The sequence below is a fragment of the Tursiops truncatus genome, chromosome 8 (genome assembly GCF_011762595.2).
Source record: "Tursiops truncatus isolate mTurTru1 chromosome 8, mTurTru1.mat.Y, whole genome shotgun sequence".
NCBI classification, from domain to species: Eukaryota; Metazoa; Chordata; class Mammalia; order Artiodactyla; family Delphinidae; genus Tursiops; species Tursiops truncatus.
In genome coordinates this window covers 53,565,154-53,578,048 of record NC_047041.1, presented here as the reverse complement: position 1 = coordinate 53,578,048, position 12,895 = coordinate 53,565,154, and the positions used below count along the sequence as shown (strand labels likewise).

The 12,895-nt window shown below is 38.5% G+C and overlaps 1 protein-coding gene and 1 pseudogene across 4 annotated transcripts in view; both read right to left on the bottom strand.

Moving 5' to 3' along the window:
* The window catches only part of INTS4 (integrator complex subunit 4), a 133,317-nt gene that overhangs the window by 40,059 nt on the left and 80,363 nt on the right, over positions 1 to 12,895 (bottom strand). For all 4 annotated transcript variants that reach the window (XM_019948670.3, XM_033862194.2, XM_073808388.1 and 1 more), the window contains 3 exons: positions 11,714 to 11,871; positions 4,021 to 4,114; positions 1,093 to 1,173 (listed from right to left, as the gene is read on the bottom strand). In XM_019948670.3, coding sequence (XP_019804229.1) covers positions 1,093 to 1,173; positions 4,021 to 4,114; positions 11,714 to 11,871 — 333 coding nt within the window. The remainder of the gene's footprint in view (positions 1 to 1,092; positions 1,174 to 4,020; positions 4,115 to 11,713; positions 11,872 to 12,895) is intronic.
* LOC109552317 (cytochrome b-c1 complex subunit 6, mitochondrial pseudogene) lies at positions 4,666 to 11,677 on the bottom strand (annotated as a pseudogene).

Genomic DNA, 12,895 nt, shown 5'->3' with positions numbered 1-12,895 from the left:
AGAAACAGCACCAACATCATAAAATTTAAAGGATTAAATGGGGTATGGAAGGTGCTTAGCACAGTAACTGTCACATAGCAATGGTAATTCCTTTCTCTTTCTTCCAGACTACTGCTCCCTGTCCCATCCCTCCCAACATGGCCTATTGGTGTTCTGTTGTCATTAAGTTCTACTCCCCTACAATAAGCCACATGGCAGGTCTGAAAGGGAGTCTAGATTAGATGAGAGATGAAGCAGAGTAGTGGAAAGAAAACAGACTCTGGGTATCAGAGTACCTGAGCTCAAGTTCCTGACTTAACTACCTACAGCTCTACGAATATAACCTTGCTGAGCATTGTTTCATCTGTAAAATGGACTTAATACTTATTCCAACCTAATGGGATTATTATGAGGGCTAATTAAAATAGACCTGAAATCATTTAGTGAACTGTAATGTAACAATCATAGTCACCATCATTATCTTCCTACAGGGTTGTAATTAGTCATATACAGACTTACTATTGGGAAGACATGACCCAGAAGAGTTCACCAAATTCCAATACCCAAGAATGAAGGGAAATTGCTCAAAACTAGAAAGAAATAAACTTAAAGCAAGTAAAATTAAATGCTACTTAATGAATTGAGGAGGAAAAAAAAGACCTTTAAATATTCAAGAGATGGTTAAAGAAAAGAGAGAGAAAGAGAGATGGTACAGGCTAAAAATATAACCACCTCAAAATGAATTCAGCTACATTTTCAGATGAAAGATTCATCATAGTATTTATTGGATTTTAGTATATCTGAAATACAAACTAATAATATTTTAGAACACAAAAGAAATCTTAGAAATCAGGGAGGTTAAGTAACCTGCTCAACACCACCCAACAAATTAGAGGCAGACATGGGAACAGAACCCAAGTCCCCTGACTCTAAAGCCAGTGCTGTGTCCCCTAATTATGCTGCTTCTCGTATCACTAACTTCTGACACAGGCTAAAAATGGGGAGGCCACAGCAGAGCCTTGTGAAGGCCTCTGACTCTAACTTAGACAATGCAATTTCTGGACAGAGATCTGGACAGAGATCCACCTGAGGAGAAGGTCTCAATAAGCTTACCTGTTTTGCTGCTGCTGAGGCCAAATCACTCTGCTTCAAATACAAAGGGGCAGCCACATTCCACAGTTTTTCCTGCAAGGCCTGACAAATCAGGAGAGGACAGAACACAGAGGTCAAAAAGACTGCCATATAATTTGAGACTTCAGTGTCTGTTTTGCTTTGAAAATTTACCGTGATCAAGACTTCCTCTCATTCTTATTCTTTTAGGCCAATAAGCCCTACCTATTATGGACAGAGAGGAGACCAATGATCTGGGCCAAATGAACTCCTCCCCATTCAATTCTTGGCCCAAAGACCCTATGTTCCAGACCAGAGCTTGCAAGCAGAGTGCAGGAGCCATGAAGGCCTCACCAAGAATGTCCAGGCAAGCCAGGCTTCTGAGGCTCTGGGACCTCCTTGATCCCAGAGTCACTGGACTAACCAGACTGCCTAGACCCTTCTTCCCTGACTTAGTTCCTTTTTCCTTGCTCCATGCTCTCTATCCTTTGAACAGCCCCATCACCTTACCAACATACTCGAACAAGAAATCAAGAAGCTTTCCTAGATTCCTCCCTCTCTCAATCTCTGCACATTCAAAACTATCACTTAGAGCCATGGATTTTACCTTCCATCTCCCTCCTCACCTATCCATCCATACGGCCATCTCATCTAAACCTCTGCTATAGTCTCTTATTTTCACAGCCCTTCTTAATTACAGACATAATGACATTACAGAAAACCTAGACTAACACTATACAACAGAAATATAACACAAGCCGTGTATGTAATTTTACACTTTATAGGAGCCACATCTTTAAAAGTAAAAAGAAACAGGTGAAATTAATTTTAATATAGTTTATTTAACCCAGTATAAATAAGGTATTATTTCACTACGTAATCAATATTTTTTAAATTATTAATGAGATAGTTTACATTTTTTTCATACTAAGAAATCCAGTGTGTATTTTACACTTACAGTACATCTCAATATGAACATTTATTTACTTATTTTTATAAATTTATTTATTTTTTATTTATTTATCTGTGGCTGCATTGGGTCTTCGTTGATGGGTGCGGGCTTTCTCTAGTTGCGGTGAGCGGGGCTACTCTTCCTTGCGGTGCATGGGCTTCTCACTGCGGTGGCTTCTCTTGTTGCGAAGCACGGGCTCTAGGTGGGTGGGATTCAGTAGTTGTGCCATTTGGGCTCAGTAGTTGTGGCTCGTGGGCTCCAGAGCACAGGCTCAGTAGTTGTGGTGCACGGGCTTAGTTGCTCCGCGGCACGTGGGATCTTCCCAGACCAGGGATCGAACCCGTGTCCCCTGCATTGGCAGGCAGATTCTTAACCACTGCACCACCAGGGAAGTCCTCAACATGAACATTTAAAGTGCTCAATGGTCACACATACCTAGTGACTACTGTATTTGACAGTGGCAGGTCTAGATTATAGATATAGAAATTGTTTAATAACCTAAATCATATTACCATTAAGAGTTACTGTTTTTAAATATTTGCTTCCAATCACTTCCTATATGCATGTTTTTTTATATAGTTGTAGTCAGAAAGCAGAAGTAATTTTGTGTGCTTCTTTGGGTACATAATATTATGTCACATCTGGTCATGTTCTTATATAATTCTTCATAAAGATCATTACTGCTACAGAATATACTGTTGAGTGGACGTGCCACGATTTATTTAGCTCCTCCCCTATTATCAAACACTTGCCTGCCTTGGGTTCTAAGTCTGGGTCCCTTACCTATACTTCTCCTACATGATGCTGAATAAAAAACATAGTTCTGTGTTCTTTTTAGGAGTAATCTCTTCTCTTTTCCTACTAAAGAAAAGTGGATTCTTTTCAAAGGCCTTCTTGTATTGCTATCTAGAAGACAACAAGCCAAGGAAGAAGGAAGAAGACCAACACTGACATGGCACTCACTATGTACCAGACACTAGACCAAGGGTTTTCACATGCACTGCTTGCTACCAATCCTTACCTGGGTAGCGTTATTATTAGCCTTGTTTCACAGAAGCTTGGGCCAAATAACTGTGCAAAGGGACATGAAGGAACTTTGGGGGGTAATGGAAATCTTCTATATCTTAACCGTGATGATGGTTACACAGGCATATATATTTGAAAGAATCTATCTAGCCAAATAAGGACTGTTTAAATCCCAAACTACTTCAGTGTACACACTCATCTTCACATGCATACACACACCTACAAAACCCTAAGCTCACATATCTTACAGTGGTAAATAATTTCTGACGCCTCCATTTATTCTGACTTTGGTCAAATATCTTTAATAACTTTGAAGACTAACCACATTTAGAACTAAAGCCAAGTTAAGTCTTATCAAGTTAGAAGGGCTCTTCTAAATTCTAAGCCTAAATTTATAGCAGAACTCTGTTGCAGAAGCTGACAGCTATTGAGCTAGTTTAACTGGTTTTCAACTCAGGGAACTAAAACAGCTTTTGGGTACCAATTTTGTGTATGTATATATATGTACTCTAACTACCTAGTATGAAATGACAGCAAGTCATTAGCTCTTAAGAGCAATGAAATCAACCTTTGACTAATTTGGCTTTGACCAAATGAAATGAGCATTTAGAAATATATAAATATGTAAAATACAAATGTTTATATAAGATCTTTGCTAATCAAATTGTTAAAAAACAATTAAAATCCTTGGTATTCTAATGCAAATGGTTATCCAACCTGCTCTAATTATATGATAAAGGAATTCTCTCAAATTAAAAAATTCAAATTCCTATATGAGTTAACAATTCTTTAATTAGAGGCAAATATAATTATACTACAGAGTACATAATTTCCCCATTGCTAAGCAGTTGCATAAAACCAGTTATTTTTCTACTTATAGCCTCAAACACTGCTGGGTCCATTAAACTGCATTCTTAGCAACACACTCATGAACAAAATGGATTCAAACCAACCTTGATGAGAAGAAGCTGACACCTAAGATAGGTAGCAGAGAAGTCAGCTACTCCTGCCAATTCAGACTGAAGTTCTCCAAGTCTTTGCAGATCCCTGTAGTAAATAAAAACCCAAGCCAAACACAGAATAAGAATAACACCAATTAAAGATCATGTCAAAAGCTTTTTACCACTTTATACCTAGTAAATTGGTAAAAAAATTTTAAATGACAGCACTCAATGCTGAAGTGGTTATAATGAAACTGTTTCACTTACACTTTGATAGCAGTTTAAGCTGCTATAATTCTTCTGGAAAACAGAACTGTACTACGTTATAAAAGTCACACATATAGTCAAAAGTTTTGATCAGTAGCTTTATGCTACGAAGTAATTCTAAGGGAAACATTCAACAGAAATGAAATACTTTATGCCCCGCAATATTCATTGTTATGTTATAGTAAAACCCAGTAACTACTTAAATATCCAATGGTAGAGGAATTATTAAATAAATTACTGTACATACAGTCAATGGAATATTCTACAACCATTAAAATATAATATGGTAATAAGGTATATGATTTCAACTATGTAAAAACCATATATATACATATATATATATACACACATATATGAAATATGAAAAAACAGAGCAACCTGTTTTCTAGATAGAGGTATGTTTTATATCATCAGAAAAAAAAATTTTAAGGTATCATAGTGGGCTCCATTGGCTGCCTACCTAGTTAGTAATTTTCCACTTTTTCCTTACTAAGTGAACCCTGATTTTGTTCAAGAGAAGGTGCCCCAAACCTAGTTCCAGGTAGAGTCCGACTGGACTAAGCTAATTAGCACACATCATCTTCCTGGTTAGGTCACCTAGGTTGGCCTTATGAGTCCTAATGGAAGGACTTATATTCAATGCTTGAAGCAGGTCTGATGGTGGTCTATGAATCACTCTTTTTCTCTTTCTCTCTCTCTGTCTCTATCTCTCACTAGACTGAACAAGAATGTTTTATAGTCCTGATTACCACTGGCAGTCATACTGTAACTCTAAAAGAAAAAAAGCCTTGGGATAAAGCAAATGTTGGGGACAAGAAAAATCCAAAGAGAGAGAGAAACTGGGTCCTTAATGATATAAATGAACTACTTAACCATACCATACTAAGAAATGCCTCTGATTTCTGTTCATATGAAGAAATAAATACCCATTATAAGTTAATTTGAGATAAGGTTTTCTGATACTCACAATTAAAGCATGCAAACTGGACATAGGTATAGACAAAGTGATTGCAACCATATTAAATACATCTGCCTGTGGACAAGAGTACAGAAAGTGGTACACACACATAAAATAGTTGTGTTCAGGGCTGGGACTACTGATTTGAAACATTTAATTTTTTTAATAGGTTATACATACCTAGTTATAGAATTACACCAATAAGGAATAGAATTCAAAAGATACTAAAGGATAGATAATTAAATTAGTCCACTTTCCTATACCTGTGTGCTGCTAACCAGTAACCTTTTCCAGAGGCAACTACCATACCAGTTTCTTTTAAATTCTTTTGGAAATATGCTACACATCTACAAAAAGTAATGTTTTTCTTTTCTTTCTTCTTCTTTTTTGGGGAGGAGAGAGAGGGAGAATGAGAGAGAGTGCGAGCAAGCAAGCTAACAATCTCAGAAAAAATTCGTAGAAAGCTGCTTTGTTTTTTAATGTCGTATCAAAATTTCACATAGAAATGATAACTGTGGGAAACCTAAAGATCTGGCTCATGAGGGAAGTTAACTGTTTCAGGGCTGGGATACTATATCAGGTTTCATAGCAGCCTGTACAAAATTGTCCATTGGACTAAGCCCCTCCCTCTTATTTCAGGCAACTTTCTGATAGCTAATTGCTGCCTCCTGAGAACCTTGATACAAGAAAGGAGATGCCCTGGAAAGGGGCAAAAATGAATTATTTCCAAAGTGACTGAAGAAATTGGGGTCTGTGGCTTAGATACTGACTCTTTTGAGTTTTGGTGATTTGAGCTAATCCCGGAGAGCCTGCTCATGTGTGGGAATCAAGCACAATAAAAGGCAAGACCCTGCACTAGCTAACCATAACTGTAAAATCCTATTTTGGCGGCCAGCTGGTCTCTCCCTTTCGCATCTCTGATGTCTCTCTTGCAAAAGATGGCCCTGAATCATTCTACGTCTGAACCATTTCATCTCCAGAAAGATTCTGCCTTCTGCTACATTATAGAGAACACTGACCAGCTGACTATACATTAGCTGACTGCCCCCATGTGTTAAGTCATTCTACCACCTTTGCCCTGTAGCATTTGTTCTGAATTGCACAAAACAAGATGCAACCCAACTAGTCATGGGAAATCTGAACTATTATACAAACAAAAATAGAAACTTGGCAGCCCTGCTCAAAAAGCTCTGTGTCCCAGTGTTTCCTCTCTGTATCTCTTTTTTTTTTTTTTTTTGCTGACCACTGGACTTTATTAAGATGGAATCACTGATAATTACACGGAAGCTACCTGCCTAAGCCAAAATCCTTGAGGTTCACATGAATTTAGTTATACAAATAAGAAACAAATGGCATGTTCAAAACCATAAGGAAATATCCTGACGCTCAGGTGATGAAGGCTGGGGTGAATGAATCGGCACACTTATTCCAAGCTTTAAAGAGTTTGTGGGCCACGCAGTGGTCCCTTGCATGCAAGAAGTCAAAGACCTCCTCTGCACAATCCTCCTCTGTCAGTGACCTGGAGGATACATGCTCATCACAGAGCTCTAGCCGCTCCCAAGCCTTTACACATTTCTCCAGCTGCCCGCATTGCTCTCTCGCTGCTGTTAGGGGATCCACTAATTCCTCCTCCTCTTCCTTCTCCTTGGGATCTCTGGATCCAGTCAGCATCCTTTGCTCATCCTCCAGCCCCATGTCTGGCTGCTGTTGTGGACTCAACATGAGCAGCAATAGCGACACCTATTCTCTGTATTTCTTTATGCCCACGATCCTCAGGAAGCCTCAGTTTAGACATCCATCAGGAGACTATGGACTCTTTAATGAAAAAGGTACAAAAAAGCACCTCCTATGTGCACTGTACTAGATGTGCTAGGTGTTTCCTTATTTGAGCTCATTTAATCCTTACAATGTGAACTGCAATTACAGGCATACTTCGGAAAATTGTGGGTTCAGTTCCAGACCACCACAAATAAAGCAAATATCACAATAAAGCTAGGTAGGCACGCAAGTTTTTTGGTTTCCCAGCATATAAAATTCATGTTTACATTACACTAGAGGTTATACTGTTCTCCACAGTGGCTGTACCAATTTACGTTCCCACAAACTGTAGGAGGGTTCCTTTTCTCTATACACTCTCCATCATTTAGTATTTGTAGACTTTTTGATGATGGCCATTCTGACCAGTGTGAGGTGATAGTATCTCACTGTAGTTTTGATTTGCAGTCTCTAATAATTAGTAATGTTGAGTACCTTTTCATGTGCCTGTTAGCCATCCGTATGTCAAACTATGTTGAATAAAAGTGGTGAGAGTGGGGCTTCCCTGGTGGCGCAGTGGTTGAGAGTCTGCCTGCCAATGCAGGGGACACGGGTTCGTGCCCCGGTCCGGGAAGATCCGTGGTGAGAGTGGGCATCCTCTTTTTCCTGACCTTAGAGGGAATGCTTTCAGCTTTTCACCACTGAGTATGATGTTGGCGGCAGGTTTGTCATATACGGCCTTTATGATATTGAGGTATATTCCCTCTATGCCTGCTTTCTGTAGTGTTTTTATCAGAAGTGGATGTTCCATTCTATCAAAAGCTCTCTGTTATCTATAGAGATGATTATATGGTTTTTATTCTTCAATTTGTTATTGTGGTGTATCACATTGATTGATTTGCAGATATTGAAAAATCCTTGCATCCCTGGAATCAATCCCACTTGATCGTGAAGGATGATCCTTTTAATGTATTGTTAGATTTAGTTTGCTAGTATTTTGTTGAGGATTTTTGCATCTATTTTCATCAGTGATATTGGCCTGTAATTTTATTTTTTTGTGATACCTTTTCTAGTTTGGGTATCAGGGTGACGGTGGCCTCATAGAATGAGTTTGGAAGTGTTCCTTCCTCTAAAATGTTTTGGAATAGTTTCAGAAGGACAGGTGCTAACTCTTCTCCAAATGTTTCATGGAATTCACCTGTGAAGCCATCTGATCCTGGACTTCCGTTTGTTGGGAATATTTAAATTAGTGATTCAACTTCAGTACTGGTAATTGGTCTGTTCATATTTTCTATTTCTTCCTGGTTCAGTCTTGGGAGATTGTACCTTTCTAAGAATTTGTCCATTTCTTCTAGGTTGTCTATTTTGTTGGTGTACAGTGGTTCATAGTAGTCTCTCATGATCTTTTGTATTTCTGTGGTGTTGGTTGTTAACTTCTCCTTTTCATTTCTGATTTTATTGGTTTGGGCCCTCTCCCGTTTTTTCCTGATGAGTCTGGCTAAAGGGTTATCAATTTTATTTTTTTTTAAAGAATCAGCTTTTAGTTTTATCAATCTTTTCTATTGTTCTTTTAGTCTCTTTTTCATTTATTTCTCCTCTGATCTTTATGATTTCTTTCCTTCTACTAACTCTGGGTTTTGTTTGTTCTTCTTTCTATGGTTGCTTTAGGTGTAAAGTTAGGTTGTTCTGAGATTTTTCTTGATTCCTGAGGTAAGTTTGTATCGCTATAAACTTCCCTCTAAGAACTGCTTTTGCTGCATCCCATAGGTTTTCGATTTTTGTACTTTTGTTTTCATTTTTTCTCCAGGTATTTTTCTGATTTCCTCTTTGATTTGAAACAAGTCTTTGGATTTTAAATCTCACTATACCAGATCCTTCATGTCATACAGACTGTTTATGCAGAAACAAAGCAGTGTGACAAGATGGAAGGGCTGGAAAAACCTATGTTCTAGTCCAGGGCTTTGCTATTCCTTGTCTTTGACAGTCTTCTCCCTTCTTCACTTGACTAATTTCTAGTCATTCTTCTGGTCATTGCTTAAACCATGAAAGGAAGGGTTAGGTACCCCCTTCTGTCTTCTAGAAAACCCTGTACTTAATGTATTGTGTGGAAAGCACAATACTGCATTGCCTGTTTACCTAGCTATTTCCCCAACCAGGCTGTAAGATCCCTTGCAGCAGAGACTATGTCTTGTTTACTATTGTGTCCCTTCTGCCTAGCACAATGCTTGGCACTAAAAAACCATATAACAAACTAATGAACTCCAGCTCCCTCACTCATTGTAAAAATTGGATAATTCTCATGGAATTGTTTTCAAATTCAATGAAATAATGTACATAAAACAGAAGAGTGGGCACTTAACAGACAGCAGCTCTTACTATGATCAAGGATAGTGGAGCCTTATAAAAGATTAAATCCATGCAACTGAAGATGAGGTATGACCAGAAGAAAATGCCATCTATAAAAATATTAAAAGTCTTCATTCCTGGTTAAGCCATCATAACCAGAGTTTTCAACAAATATTTACTAAGCTCCTAAATAAGGCACCCAAAATACAGTGGTGAAGACAAAGTAGTTATGTCAAGTTCTAAAAACAAACCAAAAAAATCATCCCCCCAGGGTCCTCACTGAACTACAGCAGTGAGGTGAAATCTTATTTGGGTGACACGGCTGCTTAGATTACAACAAAGGACAATGTGTTTGACGGTGAAGTTTGTTTGATACTAGTACTAACAAGTAAACGGCCAGAGTCCTAATCAGAGAAACTTCTGTATGAAATTCTGACTAACATTTCACTTTTCAGCAACTACGGAAAAATGTAAATTCTGAAGAACCCCAGGGATCATCTGACGTACCTCCACTGATAAAAGAACCCCCTTCACTGCTGCATATCAGAGAGCAACAATTTTAGAATCAAACAAAGCTAGATTTAAATCCCAGTTCTGCTACTTCCTAGCAAATTGCTTCATTTCCCCAAATTTCTATTTCTTCATTGTAAAATGGTTAACAACATCTAACTGCAATAATATTTGTAAAACACAGTAGGTCATCAGTAACTGCTGCACCATCGGCTTTCCTTTTCGGATCTTTCACCATCCTGGCCACCTTTCTCAGAATGCACTTACCTAGAAACATAGTGCCCGGGACTGACCACAGCACTAGAACTGCGGTCTGACCAGCCCAAAGCCCAACAGGACTATCATCTCATAAAATCCAGATCATAAGAGTGACTCAAACCTGGGTGTCTACTGAGTACCTACTAATAGCCAGCACTGCAGGTGATGACCAAATTGGTTTGCTTTTGTGCATTTTGTACCTTCTCAGTGCCAACTGGATAGAAAACTGTCAAGGACAAAACTTAAATGTTTATTTAGGTGTGGCTGAGTGGGGAAGTAGAGCTTTTTTTCCTGGGCTCAGGGCCAAAAACTTCAGTAGCAGCTTCTAAATTTAATCACATTGGTGAGGGAGCAGATGAGAAAGAAAATGTGATCCAGGCATCACTTCAGGGTCAGCAAACTTTTTCTGTAAAGGGTCACATAGTAAACATTTTAGGCTTTGTAGTCCATATAGTCTCTGTGGTAACTACTCAATCTACCACTGAAGCAATGAAAGCAGCCATAGACAGTACCTAAACGAATGAATGTGGCTGTGCTTCAATCAAACCTTATTTACAAAAGCAGACAGATATTGTCTTTGCTAAAGGCAAATGGGGGGCTTCCCTGGTGGCGCAGTGGTCAAGAATCCTCCTGCCGAGGCAGGGGACACGGGTTCGAGCCCTGGTCCAGAAAGATCCCACATGCTGCAGAGCAACAAAGTCCATGTGCCACAACTACTGAAGCCCGCACGCCTAGAGCCCGTGCTCCGCAACGAAGAGTAGCCCCTGCTCGCCACAACCAGAGAAAGCCCACGTGCAGCAACTAAGACCCAACGCAGCCAAAAATAAATAAATAAATTCATTTTAAAAATTAAAAAAAATAAAGGCAAATGGGTTTCATTTCTTTTCAAATCATTCAGGACATACTAATAGGGCCTGGCAGACTCTGCTGATTGTTCTCGATATCCTTCCCTTCTTCCTTAGTAACAGAGTCACTAAGTGCTAACTAAGCACTGCTCACCCAGAACAAAGACTACCTTTCCTAGCTCCTTACAGCTAGATATAGCCATGTGACTTAAGTTCTAGTCAATGGGACACAAGTAAAATTAGAACATGCAAATTGGGGAAGTGTCTTTAAAAGGGAGTGGTTGTAGAAATGATGCCCTTCTGCTCTTTCCTTTTTCCTAGAGGCTGGATTACAAAGGGGATGGTTAAAGTTTGGATCTTCAGCCAAAGGCCACTTGATGCAAAAGATGGAGAAATAAGAAAGAATGAGTCTAGGTCATCAGCCATCTCAGCTCTGTCCGCCTATGAGAAACAATTAACCTTTTATCCTGTTTAAGCCACTGTTAGTTGCATTTTCTGTTACCCTAACTAATATAAGGTAAGAAAAATTGAAAACAGGTTCTTTGTAACTCTTTCTAGTTTTGTACTAATCATCAATCTTGTCATGAACACAAAGCTTTTCTTTGTAATATGCTTAAACCACAATCTAATCCAAATAAAAACATCAGAAAATCCTGTCAACACAGTCAGAAAAACTAGCCTATAACCAACATTAGAAATCAAAAGGATGAAGCCAAGCATAACAACGTTAACTGTGTCAAAGGAAAGGGATGGTCAATCACCTCACCTGATGGTGAACTCTAGCAGCTCCTGAGTTCCTTGAGGGTCCAGGTGTTGAAGACTGTATACCCTTTCAAGGCTCTGCTGCAGGAACTGATGGGAAGGATCCTCATGAGGCATGATATTGGGAGAAAGAGCTGATGACACTAGTTTTCTACCTGGTAACTAAGCAAACACAGTGGGGTTACAGCACCATCAAATTCTCTGGCTTAAAAAAAAAAAAAAAACCAACTCCTGTGGCTCAGTTTTTAGTAACACGAAGAAACCAGGAAAAAAATGTGAACCAAACAAAGAAATGGTAAAAAAAAAAAAAAAGCTAGATAATTCTGTAAACAACCTTCTTCTCCTTCCTCAGCTTAAGTGGGAGAAAGGGAAAGAGAGAGAGAAAACGAACATGGTCTACCGAATACAGCCACAGCTGCAAGGAGAAAAAGAAAAGAGAATGGTATAACATTATTTTCTATTGCTAACTGAAATAAATGGGCTAACCACAGAAATAGGACTAAAAATTAATCTGTAGTCACATTTATTTTTAACCTTTATTTGATCATTCACTTCATAGAAGAGTGATGATTTATTCCCAAATAAGTTTACATAGCATGTTGTAAAAATGTTTTTTATGATGATAATTATAATTCTTGTTCTTACTGTTAAAAGTGGCTACCTTTCAAGAAAGGGATGAGGAAGGGAGAGCAAAAAGGATTTTACTTTTAACTTTGTATCTTCCATATAGTTTAAATTTTCTAACCATGTACATATATTATTCTAAATAAAGTCATTTAGAGTTACTTAAGCAGGGGTGAGTAAATACAAATAAAGAGCTTAGAAAAGTGCCTGCACACAGCATTCAGTAAGTGTTTGCTATTATTATCATTATAGTTCATTAAAATTTTTTTCTAAAAAAAATAAATAAATAAATAAAATAAACTTGGGAGTTCCCTGCTGGCGCAGTGGATAACACTCTGCGCTCCCAATGCAGGGGCCCCGGGTTCGATCCCTGGTCAGGGAACTAGATCCCACACGCATGCCGCAACTAGGAAGCCTGTCTGCTGCAACTAAGACCCGCAACCAAAAAAAAAAACTTGCTGAGAATCATAGCTTTATGTAATTATTAAGATATAACACAATCTTATCCTTGATTTAAAATATGTTGTTCCAGATTTCTTCTTCTTGCCTAATATAACATAAT